Raw genomic sequence first — 23,227 nt, 5'->3', positions numbered from 1 at the left:
GCTGGAGACTGAGTTAACCATCACTCACGCCTCTGTGATGAAACCTCCGTAAAATCCCAACGGCGTGGGGTTCAGAGAGCTTCCAGGTCGGGGGACACACCTACGTGCCAGGAAGGCGGCACCCCAACTCCACGGGGACAGAATCTCCCGCGCCTGGGACCCTTCTGGGCCTCGCCCCCTGTGCCTCTTCATCCGGCTGCTCATCTGTGTCCTCTCCTCCGGGATAAACCAGGAAACCTGAGGAGCGCTCCCCCCGAGCTCTGTGAGCCCTTCCAGCAAATTAACGGAGGCCGAGTCGGGGGCGGGGACAATCGGTTTGTAACAAGTCGGACAGAGGTTGTGGGTAACCTGGGGACCTGCCACTGGTGATTGACTGGCATCTGAAGGGTGGGGCTGAGCCCTTGACCTGGAGACCTCAGGTAGTGTCGGGACTGAGTTCCCTGGTAGGACAGCTGGCTGGAGCTGCAGCACCGTCTGGCGTCAGGGGCGCTGTGAGTGTGGCAGGTATCGGAGCGGAGACACAGGAGCCATGAGGCTTCTCCTAAGCAGCGTCACTTATACTGGGGGAGAGAGGCATCATCGAATAAAACACTGCAGCCAAATGATGTAATAACAGTGCTATTAACAGTGTATTTATAGAGTCTGTAATAGCATGGGAAAATATTTGTTGCAAGTGAAAAGAGGGGGATACAAAATGCGACGATAATTTTTAAAAGCACAAATGCATGGAAAAGGGCCTTTAAATATCACAATACGCAGCCGGTTGGCGTGAGCATTGAATTTCCCCCTTTTGTTCCAATTTGCCTATCACAGCACCTGTTGCCTTCACACAGTAAGACAGCGAGCTCTTCAAAAGCAGCATAAGCTAGGCTTCAATTAATTATAGCGTAAAACAAGGACGCCCCGCCATCCGGTCCCCCGGCCAGCCGTGGGGCGCCGGGCGCACACAGCGCAGCCCGAGGGGAGCGCAGACCCAGGACGGAACGAGGCCTGGCGCTTTGGGAAAACAGGCCCTTCGGAGGTTACACTCTAGGAAGAACATTTACAGACCGGATCCTTGCATCTTCCCACCCTCAGGAAAGCGCTAGAGTCATTCACGGGTACACCTGTCCCCATGACAGGCAGCGACCCTCCACGAGGCCCCCCTCCTCGTAGCGGCTCCCCGGAGCTGGATGAGGGGCTGTCCCCGAATCACGCGGAAACTCGGGGCTCACGTCGTGCGTCCTTTTCAGGGGACGACAGGGATACCACAAAGACGTCACATCCCCACAGCTGACTGATAACCACCACGTGATCCCAGTAAAGATTCTTTCGGGGGCTTCCCTGGTGGTGCAGTGGTTGAGAGTCCGCCTGCCGATGCAGGGGACGCAAGTTCGTGACCCTGTCCGGGAAGATCCCACATGCCGCGGAGCGGCTGGGCCCGTGAGCCATGGCCACTGAGCCTGTGCGTCCGGAGCCTGTGCTCCACAACGGGAGAGGCCACAACAGTGAGAGGCCCGCGTACCGCAAAAAAAAAAAAAAAAAAAAAAAAGATTCTTTCAGTTTGGGACTCACAGAAGAGCTGCAGGGGCACCAGAGTCCCCTCCCCCGGTCTCCACACTTCCCGGGACATGAGCCCCTCTGGGAAGGAAAGCATGTACCATCTGCAACGAGGGTGGCCCTGCTCCGACGCTACTGGCTACGCCACGCGGTGGACGAGGACGTCACCAGTATTTCTGCAAATGCCCATCTCTGTCCTGGGAGCTGACCCTGGATCCTCAGGCCCCCACCTGGGACAGTCCCCTTGGTCCCTGTCTCCGTGACCTGGAGGCTTCTGAGGAGCAGGGTCAGCCGTCGCCAGCCGCCCCACCACCTGCTCCATACTCTCTGAGGACTGGCCTGGTCACCAGGAAGGACAGGAGGGCACAGCGGTGTCACCAGGGACAGGGACCCTCACAGCTGAGGCAGGTGGCGTCTCCACTGCACAATGACTCCTTTTTTCTTTGTAGTTAAGAAAGAGCTATTTGGAGACGTCTCTGAGACCATACGGACGCCGTCTGCCCTTGAGCTTCGAGCACCGGTCCCCCGGGGCGCCGGCAGCGGTCGCAGCGGTCACTGCCCACGGCCCTCCGTGCTGGAGGCTCTGTGAGGAGGACATGCCCTGTGTTCCCTCACTTCTCAGCGACATTTACCCCACCCTTTGGATTCCGCCTCAATGCTGTCAGCATCACCTCCTCATCCAGCGCCCGGGGCTGCTGGCAGCTCAGGTTGGCACCTGCGTCCCCGAGGCCCCGGGTGGGCACCGCCTGGCTCCTTTCCCAGGGAGCGTCCTCAGGACCCTCACCTGCAGGGCTGTGCTTCTCGGCCCTCAGCGGGCACTCAGGAGACAGTCCGACGCGCGCAAACGCGCGGCTCTGTGGATTTCTGTGACTCTCCGTTGATCTGTGTTCTAAACACACATATGAGCTCCAGCTCACAGGGTCCCCTCTTCCCCCCGCGGCTTCTCGCTCCCACAGCAAGGAACCTGCCAGTTCTCATTATCTGCAAAATATCTCCTTATTTGTTCAACACCGGTAAACGTACAGCTTCAGAACCGCTAACCTACCCCAGGGAGAATGAGCTGACCAGCCAGAGGACAGTGTCCACACAGATCTCCGGTCCACACACGGAGTTCCTGGGGTTGGGGTGTGGCCACAGGACCACCAGGACAGTCACCTTTGTCACGGACTGCACCCCCACATCCTGCTTGGTAGCTTTAAAATTAACATGAAGTCCAGTCTTCGGGGTGCACGTTCCTATGGGTTTGGCAAACCTTCAAAGTCCCATCCCCACCCCCTCGTCACCGTCAGCCCAGACCCCCTCGGGCTGCCCCAGCCCCGCCAATCCCAACAGTTTTGCCCTTTCCAGAATGTCCTGCACTTCCCAAGTGCCCGGAGGATCCCCGCCACCGCCTGCGTGCAGCCTGGGGCAATGATGGCTACAGCTGCCGTAAACACTGCCAACCTAAGTCAGAATTTCTCTCGGGTGAACGTTAACTTTATCTTCAAAGACAACTTGATTGCAAAAGATCACATGGCCAAATAGACAACAACAGTCAGAAAAACCCTGAAGGAGAAAAGTGAGGGAGCTGGCCCCGCAGATACAGCACCTATAACTTCAAAAGAGTGGTACTGGGGCAGCTCCAAAAATCAAGTCAAGTATGTTCTCACGTCAGCACAGGATGAGGTGGAATCTCAAATCAGTGCACAAAAGGGGAGCTTTCGATAAGTGGAAGGAGGATACCTAGAGACCTGCATGGGAAGGGTGACATGGACCCCTTCTCTGCCCTGCCCGTCGGCATCCTGAATCAGAGATACAAATGCAGAAATGAAACTACACATGCATTGGCAGAAGAGACAGAGTCTTCTAACCTAGGACTAGGAAGGACTTAAAACCCAAATGCTACGGAAGAGTGATCAATTCACCCACGTTTAAACAAAAGAACTTCCACAAAGACATGCCATAAGCAAACAAAATGATTCTAAAAATCATACACTGACTTTAAAAATGTGACTTGCATTGCAAATATCTCTATAATCTGATAGAAAGATGGGCAAAAAGGCAGGTGCCCCACTCATAAGGAAAATGCAAATGAAAACTGCAGGGACATAATTTCGTACAGGTCAGGGTCAGGCTGTGGGCACACAGGCTCTCTGCTGATGCATCGCTGGTGGGACAGCAACAGGGGCAGCCCACGTGGAGAGAAATATCACAGTTACTCACATCTAGGAGGCTGCACTACCAAGACCACACAATTTTAACCTGAAAATGATAATAACTACAAAGACTGAAGACATATCAACTACACAGAAATCCACGGTGACACAGCACTTTAACATCACATTTTTTAAAATGTGATGTTCACTTTGTTTTCTAATAAACTGGCTTTTTTAGAGCAGCTTCAGGTTCATAGCAAAATTGAAAGTACAGAGTCCCACAGCCCCTCTGCTACCTCCCCGCCACACATGGCCTCCCCCACCATCAGTGTCCGCACCAGGTGGGGCGCCGGTCACCGCTGAGGAACCCGCACCGACAGGTCATCACCCCCCAGAGCGCACGGCTCATGCGGGTGCGGCAGTTCACTTCTGGAAGCTGCTTCGGCACTGAGTTCTTACTCTGAAGCCAGACAAAAGCATCTCGAATCAGGCACGGATCCCAGCTTTCCTGTAGGGACGGTACTCTGGAGTAACCAACTGGTCCACGATGGAAAATTCTTCCTTACAGGTCTGCTCCAGCTGACAGCACAATAGGAAAGATAGAATTAGAAATTGCCAGGGACTTCCGTGGTGGTCCAGCGGTTAGGACTCTGCGCTTCCACTGTAGGGGCCTGGGTTCGACCCCTGGTCGGGGAACTAAGATCCTGCGTGCTGCGCAGCGTGGCCAAAAAAGCAAAGCAAAGATATCGCCAAGCCCGCTGGAGTACGGACCTACTGACTCACCAGGGATGTATGCGAAGCCGTGGGGTCAGAGGTCAAAGGCTGACAGGGACTCTGCAGTGGATGGGGCCACTGGGGCAACCCCAATGCGGCCCCACAGCCTGAAGAAAAGGGCAGAGTGCTTCTCAGGTCTCCATGCACACTAGTGGCCCGAGGCCCTGGCTGAAACGCAGGTTCTGATTCCGTGGGTCCACGGAGGGGCCCGAGGCTCTGCACTGCTAACCAGCCCCAGACGCAGCCAATGTTGCAGACCCGCACTCCACACTGCGTGGGGAGGGTCCAGCACCACGTGTGGAGCGTGGTACCTGGGGGAGATGAGCCTGATTCAATCAAGCCTCAATCAGACCACCCGGTTACCGGAGCAGAGGAAGACATGGCCGTTCAAGGACTCACCAGGTCAACCCAAAGTGTGGGTGTCCTACAGGACAAGTGGCCTCGTTTCCCCTTCCCCAACACAGGGACTTGAGACACGCCATCAAGGGCAGCGTGCAGACCTCGCCGGAGCCACAGGGAGCACACTGGCTGTAAAAAGATGTTTTCTGGACAACTGGAGACGTGTGAACATAAACTGGAAATTAGTTACTAAGGAATTCTTAGGTTTTGTTTTTATATTAGCTACAATAGTGGCATTCTGTTTATGTAAAAGATTTACATGAAAAATATAATGTCTGAGGTTTGTTTTATAACACTCAAGCCCCCAAACCAACCAAAACACAAAACAAGTGAGGAGGGAGGGAAAATGGTAAAAGTAACGGTACAACAGCACTCACTGGATTATCCTAATTTTATTCAAAATTTCCCTTTTAGAAATTTCATAAAACAAGCTTTAAAAACGACAGCACTATGCGACATTACTAGTTTTGCTTACCAAGTCTCAAGAAAAAGCGTAACTTAGAGCAAAAGAGGAAAAAAGCACAGACTGCCTGCTAGTCCGTTCCTCTAGATTTCACCTTCCATCAGCCATCACTTATCTCCTTAGCTACTGAGCCCACACCCTCCTAGCGGCACGAGGCCATTTCACAGGTAAAAGGCCCCACCTTTCACCTGTGAACTCGCCCGCTCATTATTACCAAAGCAGGGTCCCCAGTCCCTGCTCAGCTCCGCAGAGGCCTCTCCACTCACTGCCCTCACTGCTTTGTTTTTAAAAGGCTTTAAAAAAGTCTCCAAAAGAATTCAGAAGGTGTGGAGTCCTTCACTGTGCTTGGTTTTCCCCATCTTTCCTTCAATCAGAATAGTTCAGATCCAGGACTTCCCTGGCGGTCCACTGGTTAGGACTCTGTGCTTCCATTGCAGGGGGCACGGGTTTGATCCCTGGTCAGGGAACTAAGATCCCACAAGCCGCGTGGCGCCGCCAAGAAGAAAAAAAAAACCAGATCAGACCCAGCCTTCATTAAGAATTCAAACAAAAAGAATACCAAACAAGAAAATCCCACCATATTACTTTTCCATACTCTATTAAAATGTAACTTCATAGAATTTTTGCTAAACCTTTCATTTTTCTGCTGTTTTTTTTACACCCTGTTCTTTTGCTCACACAAACTCCTTTTTGGTCTTTAAAAAGAGAAGATTTCAAACACAGCGTGTATTGGGCAGCTGGACACAGTAGAAATGTGCTCTGATGGGTCTAAGCAGAAAAATCCCCTGTTGGAAGGCCTCTGAGTAGCTCACAGCATTTCCAAAAGGAATGCAGAACGACGCTAGGGAAATAGCAGGCGCGAGGGGGCAGCAAGGGCCACGGCTAAGGACACTACAAACAGCCCGGTGAAGACCCTTCACCACCGCCTGGAGAAATGCCACTTTGCTGCGGCTACAGCTGCCGTCACCAGCAAACACCACGTTCAGGGGCAACCACTAGCTCCTGATCCAGTCTAATGGGCTGAACTTGGGCTGAGCTCGCACCTTAGCCGCTAGGAAGGCTGGGAAAGTGACCATCTGGTTTTTTCAACTTCTGCTGGGTGCTCTGTCTGCCAACCATATTCAGAGGGTAAGGCGTTCTCTCAACAGAGGAAGGGGCTTCCAAGGCTGAGAAGCACAAAATTAATAGGTCTTTTGTTTCCATACTCAAGATTTTTTGGTAGTTTCTCACCATCAGAAAGTTCAAGAGAAAAGGGAAATATTTTAGAATTTTCCAGTTACATCTGAACTGAACACTCTACTTCATAGGGACAGCTCAGGCTCAGATAATAACCTACTGTACAAACATCATGTTAACAACCTGCTGCTGATAAGGGACCTCAGAGTGAAAGCATAGAGACCGCAGATCCAACACCTCCTCTTTCCCACGGCACACTTCAACAGACAGCACTTCTCTCAAATGGGATCCCGCTGAGACTCTTCCCCATTTGGAACAGCAACAAACAAAAAATCCAGAAAGATCCCTAAACACCTAAACAAGACATCAGCAAATCAACTCTGTAGTAACAGCAGATTTCTGCCCCAAAGAGCTGAACAACCTGTGGACTAAGAATGCTGCCTGCCATGTCAGTAAGGAAGGACACTGCAGCCATCAGTCATCAGTAACTGCAGCCACTCCCCACCCTGCAGCCTGAGAAGACTCACGAAGGAAACAAGGAATGCCTGCCATCACGGCGTCATCACACTGCAACTACCCCAGACGGTGAGCCCTGAGGGGACTCAGGATGAGAGAGCACAGGACGCTGGCCCCAGAGAGCTGAGGTGCAGATCAAAGGAATGATTTCAGTGAGCCCAGACTCTTGCATCTCTCCATACATAGAAAAGCGCTAAATTCCTTAACTTGAGATACCTGGTTTTCCTTAATTAACGATAATCTTTTGACATTCCGACTACCTGCCCTTTGTTGCAAAAACTCCTATATATCCTGGCTCCCCCCTCGGATTCTCGGGGTTGAGATGACCCGGCTTGAAGTCCTAAGAACGATCCCTGAAAAAAACACAGCTCTCAACTTTCAGTCGACAAAACCCAACGAGCCTGGGGCTCCCTCGGCCTCTTTGCTTTCCTCTTACTTGAAATCCTTCAGTGTCACGACTTGTTCAGCTGATGGTATTAGAAGGTGGCGGGGAAGGGAAACTGGACAGGAAGAAAGAACAAGGAAGACAAAATCTACAAAAAGCAAACAAATGTAAGAACAACAACAAAAAAAGTCACAAAAATCAAAGCCTATGACAGGTAGTAACCAACACACCTGCACTGAAGGTGAACTGGAGGCACGTTTCCCCAGGGGGTGGGGTTGGAAGTGCTCAACGAAGCAGCAGGGCAGGAGGGCGTCACCTCTCTCTGCAAAGGGCCCGTGTGGCCAGAGCGCGGGCAGCAGTCGAGAAAGAGAAGAACCGGGCAGAGCCTAGAAGCAAATCAGGAACTGGGGAGTGAGTGAGAGGCACTTCAGGAAGGTTCTGGAAGCAGCGAGGCTGCGATTTCCTTCCCTGGGCAGCTTGGGGCCCTTCTGAACCTTCCGGGAAAGGCCGCCACTCCCCCACGGCCTCCAGGACGAGGTGACAGCCGGGAGCCACCGAACCCTCTGAAGCCCCTTCAGTCAAGATTGTGTCTAGATTAACATCCTGTGCCTTGTGTGTTTTTCCAGCACGAGGGGTAACACTCAGTACGCGTGTTCACATCCCCCTCCTTCCTACCCCCCAGCCCGGATTCTCCACGGGCCCCGAGGCCGAGAGACGCGTTAGCATCAGCGTCCCTGCGGAAACGCCCTCTCGTCTCCCGTGGGGCGGCCGCCGTGGGACTCCCACCCTCGGCCCGCGGTGGAGAGCCGCACGTCCGGTCCCAACCCCTCTTTCCATCCGGCAGCCCCAGGCGGGACCCAGAGGCCCCTGCAGGAGGTGACCAGCCGCACCCACCGCCCGCCTTCCGCTTCCGCCGGCCGGAGACCGGGCGGGGGTCGGAGGCGAGACCCGAGTCACGTGGCGTCGCGGTCACGTGTCAGCCCCAGGTAACGTGTGAGGCGGGAGCAGGTCGCACGCCTGAGCTCTCTCACTCTCGCGAGATGCACGGTGGTCACGTGACGGGACGGGACGGGGAACGGGGCGGGGCGGGCGCGGCGCGGCATCACGTGACAAGGCGCCGCTGCTCGCGGGGTTTGTTTCGTGCAGCGGGCGCAACACCGGGACCAGCTACCATCACGCCGGCCGGGTCAGACCCCGGCCCGCCCGCCCCGGCCCAACCGCCCACGACCCCGCCCGGCTCCCGCTCGCGCCCATGGCGGCCCCCGGCGGCTCTCGGCGATGGCCGCTGCTCCTGCTGCTGTTCGGTGAGAGGCCGGGCTCGGGGCTGAGGGCTCAGGGGCTGCGGGGTGAGGGGTCGGGCAGGTGTGCGGCCCTGCGCGGGCCCAGAGGGATGTGGGGCGGCGTGAGGGGCGGGGGGCTGTTCGGGGGCCGGGAGCTGCGGGGCTGGGGTCGGGCCGGGCCCGGGGACTCCAGGCGAGTCGTCCCGCACCGGCCGAGGCGGCTGCGGGGGGAGGGGTCGGTCCAGGTGCCCAGAAGTGGACGACGGAGGGAGGGCCCGGCGCGGCCCTCGGGTCCCAGCCCTCGGGTTGTGGGGTCAGTCGGCAGTGACTTGGTGGTTTCTGAGCGGCGTGGTTCGCGCCCTTATTTGGGGGCACGGGTGGCCCCGGAGGGCTGCGTGCGGCTGCAGCCGGAGACGCGGGACCGCATGGGACTCGGCTTGCGCCCGACGCGGATGTCCGCGCAGGAGAATAAGGCGGACGGCGACCCCGGCCTTGAGAGTTCGTCCTTCGGGCTTTTAACCTTCGCCCCCAGCAGCATGGCACAGAGCGCTGACGCGTGTGTTTATGTCCTTGTGAATTTTAATTACGTTATAATGACTTAAAGTTGCCCTTGAGAGTTTCGGGGAGCCCACAGTGGACAGAAGGAGGGGGGGGCTAGGCCTGGCCTCCCAAGGGTCGTCTCCATTTCTAGTGAGTCAGGAGCGCTGCCTCTGTGTGTGTGTGTGTGTGTGTGTGTGTGTGTGTGTGTGTGTGTGTGCGCGCGCGCGCGCGCGCTGGGCCCACGGAACTCGGGAGCTGCCCGTGGGCGCCGGTGTTTTATCCATTGAGGAATTTTGCTGTCATTTATCTGTCCTAAGGAGAAAGGGATTGTGCTGACTTAAACAAGAGTCACTGCGTGGTTTGATTTTTGTGGCTACTGGGAGCTCCCTCTGCGGCACTTTCTCACCTGGTCCCCATGATACGGGAAGATTAAAGTGCCAGGAACTGAAAAGAGGTACCGGAGCTCATTGGTGGGCGCTCCCTTGAGTTCAGCAGCCACAGAAGCAGTCTCCCAAGTACCTGCCGAGAATTCTCGAAATACGTACTCTGAAGTTCTTTTATTGTGACAGAATGAATTTTGGTTTCAGGATTTTGTTTTGCCTGTTGCGTAAAATGAGTTCTTAGAGCTCCAGGACCCGCGCGGGGGCGTGCTCTTATCCCAGCCGCAGACCCGGAGCCTTGCTCTCCCCCGCAGGTGTCATGAGTTTTGAGAGGGCCTGCTGGGACAAGCCTTGTCGTGTCAGGGCGGCTCATTGTTCTTTATTAGAAGAGCTCGCGTGCATTAGAACTGTCACATTTTGTTTCATGTTTTAAAAACTCACCTGAATGAAGAGAAAAATCCATACTTCTCTACATTGATAGCTTGGAGTAAGCATGCAATTAGCTTTTTCTCTTTTTTTTTATGGCCATGCCACGAGGTTTGCAGGATCTTAGTTCCCCGATCAGGGATTGAACCTGGGCCCCCAGCAGTGAAAGTGCGGAGTCCTAACCACTGGACCGCCAGGGAGTTCCCATAATTAGCTTTTTAATGTCCATTCCATCATATCTTTTAAGTTTTATGTTCAGTTAAAAATCCAACTTTTAAAAAGTTCTGTTAAGAGCCTGTATTTAGGTCTGTTTAAAATGTCTATTTTAATGCACAATTTCACCAAAAAGCATCTTTTCTAAAAATATTTCAAACTTCTGAGTCACAAATTCATCCTGCTTTGATAATTAGAAAGTAAAGTTTCCTTTGTGTTTTAATACTTGGTAGAAAGCATAGACAAGTGTGAACTGAAACTTCTTGATACATATGATTAAGTATATTGCATAACAGAGCTCTTGACTGTTGCTGTCACCGGGATGACCTCCTTCCCCTTTCCGAATGAAGAACTGTTGCTTAGGAAGTTTGAAAAAATGTTGTATACTGATTAATGTTACCCTCGCTTGTGGGAGTTTGCCAGTTGCCCAGGTTGGCGACCTAATTTTTCACTAGATTTGAGGTCAGATGTTTTGGGTCCATAATTTTGAATTTATATTGTTAGATCCATCCCAGGCTGTATTAGTCCTTTCTCCTCTCTGCGTCCGGAAGACTTGACTGTGTGCATGTACAGCACATGCTTCTGCTGGAGCGTTGGTTCTGCTGTGTTGTGATTATTTTCACACCTGTGTCTTCCTCGAGCCTCACATACAGTCAGTGCTCAGCACGTACAGGAAGAGATGTCCAGTGGTCCCTAACTGAATGTGCACATGAGCGGTTCAGAAACGGTTCAGAAACGTACCTTCCGGTCTCTAGAGTCTGGGACTCCGTGTCTGGGATGGAGCCGTGGTCTTTCTTTTTTTCCTTTACGTTTTTACAGGTGATTATGTATCACTGGTTAAGAAGAATAAAAATCCTGGCTTCAAGAAAATCGAGCCAGGAGAAATTAGAAAGTGATTTCTCCTAAACGGTTCAGCAAAGAACGTATTGACTTGTTCCTCTAGGTGGCAGCTTCTCTCACATGCAAGTGAGTGTGTCGTAATTTGAAGCATATTCACTTGCTTACCAAGTGCTGGAGAGAAAGCGTGGTTCAGGTGTGGACCTCGCTGTGCCGCCGGCCCATGGCAAGCTCGGCGGGCACGTGCTGTGAGTCAGCAGACCCAGTTCCAGATCTGGCTCTGCACCATCACTAGCTGTGTGACCTCGAGCACAGCAGTTAACTTTGTGCTTTGGACTCCACATCTGTGAAAGGAAATCGTCACAGTGTCCGCCTGTTAAAGTTGTCACCATAGTTTATAGTTACCTGCAAGGTGCGCTACAGGTGCTAGTTAAATGAAACGCTTATTTGACGGTTTGTGTCAGGTACCAAGGATTCAACAATAGATGAGGGCCGTGTGGCACTGAACGCGTCAATAGTAACAGCTAACACTGAAAGCAGGCTGATGCCTTGTACCCAGCGCTCCCCTTGCTTTGGCTCCCTTGGTGCTCATTTCCGTCTCACAGGTCCTAAACCGAGGGGCGTGGTGCTCCCTCTGGGCCCGGGGTCACAGTCAGTCAGTGATGGAGTCTGTCGGAGACTGAGATCTCTCATCTCAGGCGGGCGTGCTCCCACAGCTGCAGCTGTTTTAGAGACTGGAGTGTCTCCAGGTGGGAGTGTTTTGAAAGAATAAGCCACTCGTTCCTCTGCGGGACCCCTGGAGAGAGGTTGGCGTGAGTCTGGCGCCCGTGCCGAAGGGGAGCAGCTCCCGGTGGTGCGGGTTCTGGCTTTCGGGAGGGACACCCCTCAAATTACTGCACATATCCTAGCTAATTTGAGATGGGGGTTGTCTTTTATAGAGTTAAACACTAATTTCTGACTCTTAGCATGCGTGTTTCTCTTACCGTTTTTTGCTGTAATGCTCTTGTAGATGTTTTTCTCGTTACGTGTTTCTCTTACAGTGTTTTGCTGTAACGCTCTTGTAGACGTTTTTCTCGTGACCAAAATTGGCTCTGGTTTCTTGTTTTAATAGTGGAAAATTTGGGGGCCTCTAGTGCTGCCGATGCTGTTTGTTTTGTGTTTCTGGGGGTTTTTTGGCCACGCCTTTCGGCATGTGGGATCTTGGTTCCCCGACTAGGGATTGAACCTGCGCCCCCTGCAGTGGAAGCGCAGAGTCCTAACCACTGGACCGCCAGATAAGTCCTTGATGCTTATTTTAAGTTTGTTTTAGTAATACTAGTTTGTTGTCCTTTGAAAGCTCAGACCTTCAGCATGTTTACTAAATGAAAAAATTGACTGAGAAGTTATTTATGAAGTGTTTTCTAGTGAAGTGCTTTGAGTCAGTAGAACGTTTTTTGGTGACTTAGGGACCTATTTTATAGGAGGGTGGCTTGGTAGGAGCTGGCCTGTGCGGGCCCTTGTGGGAGGTGGCTACCTGACCTGCTGTGCTGTGGCACGTGTGACAGCCTGTGGCTCCAGCGCCCGGGCCGTTGAGGGCAGCTCAGGCCTGGGGGCGCCCATGTGCACTGTGAGCTGGTCGTTGTCCGGTGTTTCTCTGGCCTCAGCGCCCAGGCTTTTGCTTCTGCTGCTGAACCTGCGTTTGCCTGGCTGGCATCTCTATAGCTCTTGTGTACTTACTCCATCACTCTCAGAGATATGTCTTTAAAAACCTTCACTGTAGGGCTTCCCTGGTGGCGCAGTGGTTAAGAATCCCCCTGCCAGTGCAGGGGACACAGGTTCGAGCCCTGGTCTGGGAAGATCCCACGTGCCGCGGAGCAACTAAGCCCGTGCACCACCACTACTGAGCCCATGAGCCACAACTACTGAAACCCGCACGCCTAGAGCCTGTGCTCCGCAACAAGAGAAGCCACCGTGATGAGAAGCCCATGCACCACAACCAAGAGTAGCCCCCGCTCGCCGCAACTAGAGAAAGCCTGCGCGCAGCAACGAAGACCCAATGCAGCCAAAAAAATAAAAATAAATTAATTAATTAATAAAGAAAAAAAACTTCGCTGTTTTAAAAAATGAGTTGTGGGATTTTCTCTAGGTTTTTAAAAGGAACGTTCATTCATTGGAAATGACTTTAGTGGAATCTTGCCGCAGTATTCGGGGGGTGGGCGGAGGTTAAAATTTGCGAAGCACAACAGACAGCATTTTTCTTGTCTGCCCTAGTTTGCTTCGTTTGTAGCAGTTTGTCTTTATGAACACAGATTTTGGTATTTCCTTTACCTGAGGCTTACAGGAGGGTATGCAGGGTTTCTGTCTATACTGTTTGCTTTAGGCTTAAGTAGTAGTTGCTCTGAAGGTTTTATTTGGTGACGGTCCCAAGGGTGAAGTGAACTGGGTTCACTGGAGTCATTTCACCACGTCAGCGACAGGGACTTGAGAATGGAAGCTAGTTGGCTGCCTCGGAGCCTGCTGCCTGGGTCACACGTACCCTTAGAGCCGTCAGCGCCAGAGGTGCCGCTGCTTGACGAGGGGCGTGCAGGGGTCTTAGCTGCAGAACCAGGAGGTGTGTTCCTGGGAGTGTGGCGGTGCCGGTGCTGGTGGGTGGCTGCTTGGCTTCAGGGTGGTCAGGACGCCTGCCCGTCTGTGAAGAACCCTGTGCTAAGGTGTGTGGCTGTCACTTACCTTCTCTGACTCAGATCGGAGTGCATTTGCTGCTAAGCTGCCTGCTCGGGGTTTCGGGCTGTGGCCCTGGCCCTGAGAACTAGCTCAGAGTGGTGGCCACTCCCAGGCTGGAGGACCTGTGACAGCTGCCTTCCGCCCCTTCCCTCAGGCACTTGGCGGCTATACCTACAGAGGCATAGTGGTGTCCTGAGGTCACACAGCCAGGTCCAGTGGAATTACTGTATTTTGAGGACCTTCTGGATACGGGCAAAGAGCTCTGATCTTTGGGTCTGCGGCTTTTCTTGCCACGTCGCCAGTCCACGAGAGGCAAGAGCAGAGCCGACTCTCATTAAGTAGCGATTTGGGTCCACGGGGTTTCTGTAGAAGGTCAGCATTTAGTTTATGTTGAGTCCTGCCCTCAGGACTCCACCCCGCGTCCCCGAGATCCTCTGAGGAACGAGCGTGGGCAGCCTGGGCCCGGGGCGACTCAGAAATTGACCTGTGACTTCCCGGTACGTATTTTGAAGAAAAGCATCGAAGAGCTAATGACAGGTTGGCAAACTGATGGGATGGGTTTAGAGAGAACATTTTCAGACCAGTCTCCAGGAGGGACAGAAGCCCAGCTGAGCCCCACCTGCGGGACCTGTGTGTCTAGTTCTTCAGCGATTTAAGTAGTTTTCCTAATAACAACTGTATTGCCGCAGCTGTAGACAACCAAAATTTTCTAAAAGGTGTTTGGTCATTTCTGTCTTTCCTGGAGTTAGCAGGCCTCGTGCATGGTGTGTCAGCTGTGTTTGTGGTGAAAGATGGCAACGGGACAGCTTGTATCATGGCCGACTTCTCTGCTGCCTTCCTGACCAGCTATGACACCCAGAACGGTTCTAAGGTAGGAAACACCAGGGCCCTTCATGCCTTGCTTGTGTGTGGGATCATTTAACCTGCCTTGACAGTCTTACACGTGTGTGTGTTTCTTGTATGTTATACAGTGCTGTGTCTCACAGGCTGTTAGTGCCTGTAATAGTCTATGCATTTTATATACTGAGGATGCAGTCATATTATACGAACCATTTCATGCTCACTATTTTATTGTGAGCATTTTTCCAGTTTTCTTCTTGATTATCTTTTGTAATCACAACGTAGTACTTCATCATGTTAATCACGCTAATTTACTAACCCATCCCCTGTAACTAAGTTTTCTTATGTTCTTTTTATGCCTGGTGTACAGCTCTGTGAATATAGCTTTTTTGATCTGTTGAATCTGCTTTAGGTAAACTTACACTCCAAGAATCGTGTGTGAACAGGTGCTCAAGGTGCAGTGCCACTGTACTAGTTGGATTAGAATGTCCCTTTCGGTTTTGTTAGAACAGCTTTGCGCCTCTGCAGGATGAGAAAGCCTTTTGCATTTACCAGATCCCTAGCAAATAAACAGCATTTCTTTGTTAAGTCTTCCTCCGTGAATTACCTGTTAGTGGACTTCTCACTTTCTCTTTCCATTTAACATTTGTTCTTGTAAACATACTCTTATATTTTGTTTTCAGTGCTTTGTTGAAGCAGTGTTTTTCCTTACCCGTCTCCACATCCAAGGCACCATATCTGTTTTCCGGCACTTGGAGGGCAGTGGGGGCCCAGGGCCGCTGGGAGGATGAGTGGCTTCTTCAGAGCTTCTGGACATGCCGGCTGCCTGGCCTCCTCAGTTCATTGGCCCTGTCTTGATATAAATGTGGTCTCTATCGGAACAGGAGAAAGCAGGGAAAACTTCATTCCACGGAAATGTCTCCAATTGTAAAGATTTGTCCAAACACCTTTTATTTATTTTTAAATTTTTTTTTAATTATTTTTTTAACGTGGACCATTTTTGAAGTCTTTATTGAATTTGTTACAATATTGCTTCTGTTTTATGTTTTGGTTTCTTGGCCGCGAGGCAGGCGGGCTCTTAGCTCCCCGACCAGGGATTGAACCCACAACCCCTGCATTGGAAGGCGAAGTCTTTAACCACTGGACCACCAGGGAAGTCCCCTAGGCACCTTTTATTCTAATTTCTACTTCACTTCTTTTTGTTTGGATTTTTTAAAACATTGTTTCATTATATACTAATCGCGTACACAAATGGGAACATGCGTTTGCTGTAGTGTGCCTTCCCACTTCACACAGTGTGTCTTTGTCACAGGCGTGGTCTGTTCATCAGGACAGTGCTAGGACAGCTTCCCACGGGTCCTTCACCCAGTCCGGTTCATCGAGATGAGCTTTGGTGGTTTTGTAGTTGTTTGTTTTGCTTATAATAGTTAATTCAGACAATTCTGCAGTAAACTCCCTCTTCTCTTTGTTTAGAGAGACATATTCTTTAAATACACTTTTCTGTGGCAAACATGAGGTACTGGCCTTTTTCAGATAAAAGTATCAGCTCATCCTGAAGCCCAGCGTGAATTATTTCACTTTACTGAGATAACTGTAGTTTTACTTCTCTTGTTAATGAAAATCATATTAATGAAGAACAGTTTTAAATTAGTGAATAATTAGGTCATCCTTGTCTTGCACTTGAGTTACTTTCTGGTCTATTACTTGACATGTAATATTGACTTTCATGTTTTTTGTTTTTATTGAAAATGAATGCATTAATAGTGACATCTGAGATGGAGCTGGGATCGGGGCATGTGTCAGATCTTTGGTGTTTCTGAACCCCTTTAGTAACCTGCACCCTAATTGTGTTCCACTGTCATCATGTTTGTTCCAGAGCGTGACCTTTGAGCTGCCGGCCAGTGCAGAAGTATTAAATAGCAGCTCTTGTGGCAAAGGAGATGCTTCTGACTCCAGTCTCGTGATTGCTTTTGGAAGAGGCCATACGCTGACCCTCAATTTCACAAGAAATGCAACACGTTACAGTGTCCGGCTGATGCGTTTTGTTTATAACTTGTCAGATACAGGGATTTTCCCCGATTCGAGCTCCAAGGGTAAGAACCAATATGGACCAATTATGGGGTGGAAAAAACTGGGTCGGGGGAGTATCTAAAATTGCTTCTAAGCACTTCCAGGAGTTAAAGATCGATTTTTTTTTTCGTGTAGAAACCAAGACTGTGGAATCCGTAACCGACATCAAGGCAGACATAAATAAAAAGTACAGGTGTGTGAGCGGCAAGCAGATCAGCCTGCACAACGTGACCGTCACGCTGCGCGACGCCACCATTCAGGCCTACCTCTCCAACGGCAGCTTCAGCAGGGAGGGTGAGGACCGCCCCGGCCCAGCTCCCTGGGTGCCCGGGGAGCCCTGCGCGTCCTCGGAGAGCTGCCCCTGCCCCTCGGTCTTCAGAGAAGGTTACCCCTTTCGGTGAGGGTGGATTAAAACAGGCTAAAGGGGCAAAGCAGTTCAAACCCTCTCTCTTCCCTTGTTACAGAGCTAATGGGGTCAGGGTTGTAGGCTCTCCTTCAGCTCAAGCCGCTGTCTCTACACAGAGACCTCACCTAACCTCAGTCCAGCTTGGGCAGGCCTGGGGCAGGGGTGGGAGCGACCAGGGGGGCCTTTCAGGGGTGCACCCACCAGACCCAGTGGCCTCGGGTGAGGTAGTCGACCACTTGTTTCCTCACCTGCGAAGTGAGGATGCTCACCTGTCTGCGGAGGGTGTGAGGGCTCGCAGGAAGCTCCTGCCGAGTGCTCCTCTGGGTGCCGGCCGGAGTCTGTGGTAGAGGGTGTCGTTTTCTGACTGCGGTTCCCCACATCCTGCCCGGCAGCTCACTGTCATTTCCTTGGGGGGGGGGAGGTGTCCCCACTGTCGTTCTCTGTGTTTAAGCCTTGCCCCACGGCCTTCCCTGGTGGTTCGGAAGCAGCTGGGGTGCCTGCTGACCCCACGGCCCTCCGTGCGGCCAGCTGCAGCCCTGGGCTTGGGCAAGGGCCTCTGGGCTCTGTACAGCCAACAACTAAAAATGGTGTTTTTGCTGATAGATTAACGTTAAAAAATAACGTTTCATAACACATGAAAATGATGTAAAATTAAGTTTTGCTGATCATAAGCGACATTTTATTGGGACACAGCCGTGACCACCCGCTCACCCGTTCCTGTGGCTGCTCTCTCACTCTCACACGGCAGAGCCAGGTTGGGACGGGCGCTGCAGCCCCCGTGTCCGGCAGGATCGGGTGCCAGCCCCGGGCCCGCCACAGGATTGACGTGTATTCATCTTCCCGACTTTCATGTTTGATGTGTGGATTCTTGTCAGCTCTTCTGAGAGAGTTAGAAGTTCAAAACAGAAATTGCTTTTCAGTGAAGTTTATCACGTCTCACCTCCTGCCCAGCTTGGCCTTACTAACGGTTTCATTCCTTGGGAACCTTGAGTCTCACTCCCAGTCCAGCTCAGGTGCGGGCCGTGCTAGAACGTCTCTTTCCACTTGAAACTTCGTCAGTGCAACGTGCAGGTTTATCTGAGTATCTGCAGCTGCCGGGAGACCAGCAGGGGCCTTCAGGGTACACGAGCTTCTGAGAGCTGTGAGAAGGGCACTGGGAGGGCGCACAGCCCCGCCCCTCCCCCTCCTCCCCTGCCACCACCCCTGGGCTCCCCGCCTCCCAGAGGCCTTCCCGGGGGAGCACGCACGTCCCCAAGTGATCCTTTCAGGTTGTGAGCCCTCTGTGGGAGGGACTTTGGTATCTGCCGTAGGTGTCAGGCTGGTTAACAGGTAGAAGGGAGAGGGCTGTCACCCACACACATTCTAAACTCCTGAGGTTTTCTGACTGGCGGTTAGTAAGAGCTTCGTGGAGACAGCAGGTCACACGTTACAATGGCTCAGTGGTCGGGTAGACAAGGACTTGGAGACTGGCCTGTTCTCTTCGTTTGTCTTAACGTGGTTTGTGCATTTAGTCATTTGTGTCCTGTGACAATTGATAAGTAACTGATAAAACTGCTTTTAAAAGCACCGGTGTCCCAACGTCTACCTGCAGCTTAGCTCCAGGAGGGAGGCAGCAGTGCCAGCCGGGGCCCCTGGGGCCAGGCATCTCGGGGGTGCTCACCCAGCTGAGCCCACCTCCCAGAGCTTGGGTTTTGTTTCCCTTTTTTGCCCTCTTTCTTCTCTAGAATAATGCACTTTCCTCTACAAGTTGTGTGAAGGCCGGCGGGGCAAGGTGACCCTCAGGGTGGGCTGAGTTACCCGTGTCCCGGTCCTCTGGGGTGGACGTGGAGTCCGCAGCTGGAAAGGAGTGCAAGCTGGACTTGAGCTTCTGCTGGTGGACGGGTTCCAGCCGCTTCCCGAGCGGCTCCCACCCTGGAGGTTTGGGCGGGCTTCCGTGGCTTGGCCTAGGAGACCGGTGGGAAGGGTCAGAGTTGGATGGAGATCGTGTATGACCGTTAGTGCTAAGCTTGCCCACTGTCCACGGAAACAAGGTGGTAAAAGGAAGAGCCTTGGGCTTCCCTGGTGGCGCAGTGGTTGAGAGTCCGCCTGCCGATGCAGGGGACACGTGTTCGTGCCCTGGTCCGGGAGGATCCCACATGCCGCGGAGCGGCTGGGCCTGTGAGCCATGGCCGCTGAGCCTGCGCGTCCGGAGCCTGTGCTCCGCAACGGGAGAGGCCACCACAGTGAGAGGCCCGCGTACCGCAAAAAAAAAAACAAAAAAAGGAAGAGCCTGGGTTGGGGGTGCCGGATGCCCTGGGGTTCGGGACGTTCGCTAACCTTCAGAGAAGGCGTGTCTGGCCCGTCAGCCCCTGTGGAACACGTACAGTTACTTTTCAGCTTTTGCCTCAGTCAGCTTTGACTTTGAATATAAATTTTTGTCGTAAGCAGTCATGGTGGGTCAGATTCTGAGGGACGGGGTCGTGTGCACACCCTCAGTGTGTCCTCCGGGGGCGCCCTGTGCCCTCCCCTGTCGGACCTGTGCGGCCGGGGCCACCCCCATCTCCTGATTGTGTCTCTTGCCACTGGGCTCCCACTCACCCCCTCGCTGGGCCCTCCGCCCGCCCCGGGTGAGTGCCCACAGCAGTTGGCTGCCCCCGGGCACGGAGACTCGGCTCCATCCTTGACCAGTAGGGCCGTCTGGTGCCCGTCCTTCCCGGGGCCGCTGTCAATTCTCCTGGGGGCACCACGCTGATGGTCCGGGCTGGCGATGGTGTGTGTGTCCAGTGTCCGTCCCCGCGGAGGCCAGGCACTTGGGGCCGCTCTGCTGCTGTCTCTGGGACCATTTCCAGCCCAGCGCCTGGCACAGGAGCTCGGAGAACATATATGTGAATTGTTGCCGTTGCAAGTGGCCTGGGTCCCCAAAGCACGGGATGGAGTTGAGGTTTTGTTCTGACCTTATGGGGGGAAGGTTTGTCCTGCAAGGGGGGGTGTCCTTGCGGACGAGGGACCAGGTCGAGCGTCGCTGAGGTGACCTCCCGTCCAGGGTTCCAGAGCAGCGTTAGTTAGCCCACGTCTGCCTGGAGGCCTGGAGGTTGTGTTCTGTGCGGCGGGGCCCCTTGAGAACGTCAGCTGGGGCCCAGGGTGGGCTTGGGGTCCAGGGTTCCGGGAGGTCCTGAGGCGGCGGCACGACTCACCCCACCGTCCCCACAGAGACGCACTGCGAGCAAGACGGGCCCTCGCCGCCCACCCCGACGGCACCACCCCGGCCCTCGCCCACTCCGGCACCCGAGAGCCCCTCGGTGTCCAAGTACAACGTGAGTGGCACCAACGGGACCTGCCTGCTGGCCAGCATGGGACTGCAGCTGAACATCACCTACAGGACAAGGGGCAACATGGTAGGCCGGCCGGAGCCCTTCTCCCCGCCCTGAGCCTTGCGGACCGGGCGTCCCGGGGTGGGTCGCGGGTGCTGCGTGTCCTGAGCTGCTCAGCTGGACCCCCGTCCCACCTGGGCCACTGCATGTGCAACGGCAGGGTTGAGTCTCCCAACCCAGGCTGTTGTGCGGCCCCAAAGCCTCAAGTGTGTTGCCACCACAGGACGGGTGTGCTGGCCTGGGAGGTGGTGGGATTTTCTTGGACGCTTTACTGCTCAGACACTTGGGTTGTCTTTCTACTCTTCCCTTGAGATGACGTTTCTCCCTGAGGGTGAGAGTCTGGGGATGGAGACGGGCCACCTGCTGCTGCGGGGACGTGAAAGCAGCCGGAAGTACCAGGAGGACCGTCTGGCATCCACACTCTGCCCGTGGGAACTTCCCATGTTTTCTTCTGGGTTTGGTTCACGTGACCGTGGCTTTGAAGCCGCTGCTTCGGGGCTGCCTGTGTCCCCTCAGGAGCGCAGGCCCGGGGGAGGGGAAGCCGACCTCTTGGCTCTTCTAACTAGACGGTGACCAGAGAGTTCAACATCGACCCCAACAAGACCACCTTCGGGGGGAGCTGCGCAGCCCAGCTGGTGACCCTGGAGCTCCACAGCGGGAACCTGCTCCTGGTGCTGCAGTTTGCGATGGTGAGGGCCCCCCGGCCTGCCTCCTGGACCCTCGGCCCCACCCGCGTCTGTCAGCAGACGCCTTGCGCTTATCCCGCAGACGGGGCAGGGGCGACCCGGGGCCTCAGGTGCTGTCCTCCGCCTGTCCTGGGGGCAGCGTCTCTGCGTCCTCTGCTCTTCATGCCTGCCTGGGAAGGGCTGCGTGTGCAGTTAGCAAAGGAGTAAGAGCCCCTGGTGGGTGTTTGTGGTACACTCTGCAGGTGAACTGCTAGGTTTCTCCTGATGAAGTTCAACTTTCCTAGGAAGTTAGATGTTGACTTTTCTGGAACGTAGCTCCTTCAGTCCGCATCTTATCAGAGTCTGATTCTGTAACAAGGTCTGTAAGGAGCTGATCAGGATTCATGTTCCCGAGACGACAGGCTGCCTTTTATGGGCTGGGCGCGCTGCAGTTTCCTTCTGAAGCTACGGGCACGGGAGGCCACCTTTATCACCGGCCCCCCCACCTCCCCGGGCCTGACGGTGACCGTGTGATTGTCGCCTTCTCCCTAGAATGCAAGTTCCAGCCGGGTTTTCCTGCAGGGAGTCCAGCTTAATATGACTCTGCCCGACGCCAGAGGTAAGACCACACACCCCCCAAGCCGGCATGCCTGTGCGGGTGCCCCAAGGCACTCACCCCTGCTGCCTTTGCAGAGCCCACCTTCTGGGCCACCAACAGCTCGCTGAGGGCGCTGCAGGCCGCCGCCGGGAACTCCTACAAGTGCAACGCCGAGGAGCGCGTGCAGGTCACCGAGGCGTTCTTCCTCAACATATTCAGAGTGTGGGTCCAGGCGTTCCACGTGGACGGGGACAGGTTTGGGCCTGGTGAGTAGGCGAGGGCGTGGTAGCTGACAGCTGGGGGACCCCTTTCAAGTCTGAGATGTTAGCGCGAGTTCCGCTGCCCGCGCCACCTGGCCTCTGCGCGCTCCAGCCCGCCTGCGGGTGTGCTCACGCCGCCCTTTGAACAGAGGGCTGGTGAGAGCCTTCCGCGCGGGAGCGTGTGGGCAGCGGGCGGAGGTGGGCAGCTGGGCCGTGTGTCTCCACAGTGGAGGAGTGCCAGCGGGACGCGCGCAGCATGCTGGTCCCTGTGGCCGTGGGCGGTGCCCTGGCAGCGCTGGTTCTCGTCGTCCTCATCGCCTACCTCATTGGCCGGAAGAGGAGCCACGCCGGCTACCAGACCATCTAGCCGGCCGGCCACCCGCGCCCGCCGCGGGCCAGCAGCAGCTGCGCAGCCTCGGGCCCTTCCCTGGGCTTAGGTTGCTGCCAAGGGGGCACCCTTCCTTGCAAACTGGTTTTCAAATCTGCTTCGTCCAGTGTGAAGCTCATCCGGCCACATTTACTATGCACAAAAGAGTAACTATGGAAATGACGGTGTTAATTTTGCTAACTGGGTTAAATATCTTGCTGACTGGTTAAACGTTAATATTTACCAAAGTAGGGCTCTAAGGGGGTGGGGGGTAAGAGCTTTTCTAAATGGGCACTGGCTCCGCTGTCATTCGGCTTCTTAAGAGTCCGGTGTTCGGTGTCTTCACTTTTTACTCAGACGTAAGCCTTACAAAGGGAGTCTCTGGTCTTAATGCTTTGAGGAAGGCTGGTGGCTGGGAGCCTGACGCGAAGAGATGAGTAGGAACGAGGATCGCAGGGCAGGCGTAAGGAGCGCCAGGGCTCGTGGCGCCGGGTCCGGGGCTTCCCACGCGCTGCCACTCAGAGCTGGCACTTAAGACAGAAAAGGGGGCGTTTACGTTCTTGTGAAGTGATTTTCCGTCTTCTGTTGGAGGTTGGGGTGATCCTCTGTCTGCACTGTGTACAGTAATCGTTTCACTCTGATTCATCGCTTGCAGCTCGGTGGGCTGTGTGCTGAGGACCGTCCCCTCCTGGGACGCGTTGCCGTAACGATGCTAATAAAACGTCTCTTTGTTTGTCTGTCTGGGCCTCATGCTTTTGTCAGCTCCCGGCGAGAGGTCGTGATGGGCGTGCGGTGGGCAGGGTGTGCCTGGGGGGCTGCCGTGTGGCTGGTCCTCTGGGTGGCAACTTGAGGAAAGGCCAGTCTTCAGTGGCTCAGGGGACAGATCACCCCATGGGAGATAGGCC

At 54.0% G+C, this 23,227-nt stretch overlaps 1 protein-coding gene and 1 long non-coding RNA gene across 7 annotated transcripts; one reads left to right on the top strand and one right to left on the bottom strand.

The window, feature by feature from the left end:
• Positions 1–3,514: 3,514 nt before the first annotated feature.
• On the bottom strand, positions 3,515–8,398 carry LOC137211202 (uncharacterized). Of its 4 annotated transcripts, none has more exons than XR_010936953.1 (4): positions 7,618–8,398; positions 7,439–7,535; positions 4,848–7,355; positions 3,515–4,253 (listed from the first exon to the last, which is right to left on the bottom strand). It is a non-coding gene; the product is annotated as an uncharacterized lncRNA (long non-coding RNA). The 4 variants fall into 4 exon arrangements; XR_010936952.1 differs by having other exon boundaries at positions 7,439–7,502; XR_010936950.1 differs by having other exon boundaries at positions 4,848–7,535.
• A 96-nt stretch (positions 8,399–8,494) lies between these two features.
• LAMP1 (lysosomal associated membrane protein 1) lies at positions 8,495–23,059 on the top strand. Of its 3 annotated transcripts, none has more exons than XM_067713435.1 (9): positions 8,495–8,691; positions 14,519–14,637; positions 16,483–16,699; positions 16,812–16,970; positions 20,272–20,456; positions 20,999–21,121; positions 21,650–21,716; positions 21,791–21,961; positions 22,183–23,059. In XM_067713435.1, the coding sequence occupies exons 1-9, from the start codon at positions 8,640–8,642 to the stop codon at positions 22,320–22,322; spliced, it is 1,233 nt and encodes a 410-aa protein (XP_067569536.1). In that variant the 5' UTR covers positions 8,495–8,639; the 3' UTR covers positions 22,323–23,059. The 3 variants fall into 3 exon arrangements, with proteins under 3 accessions (XP_067569536.1, XP_067569537.1, XP_067569535.1); XM_067713436.1 differs by having other exon boundaries at positions 14,516–14,637; positions 22,680–23,059; XM_067713434.1 differs by having other exon boundaries at positions 14,516–14,637.
• Positions 23,060–23,227: the final 168 nt, after the last annotated feature.

This window comes from Pseudorca crassidens, chromosome 18, assembly GCF_039906515.1.
Source record: "Pseudorca crassidens isolate mPseCra1 chromosome 18, mPseCra1.hap1, whole genome shotgun sequence".
NCBI lineage: Eukaryota > Metazoa > Chordata > Mammalia > Artiodactyla > Delphinidae > Pseudorca > Pseudorca crassidens.
Note: the sequence above shows the minus strand (reverse complement) of the source record. Positions and strands in the feature narration are given on the sequence as shown.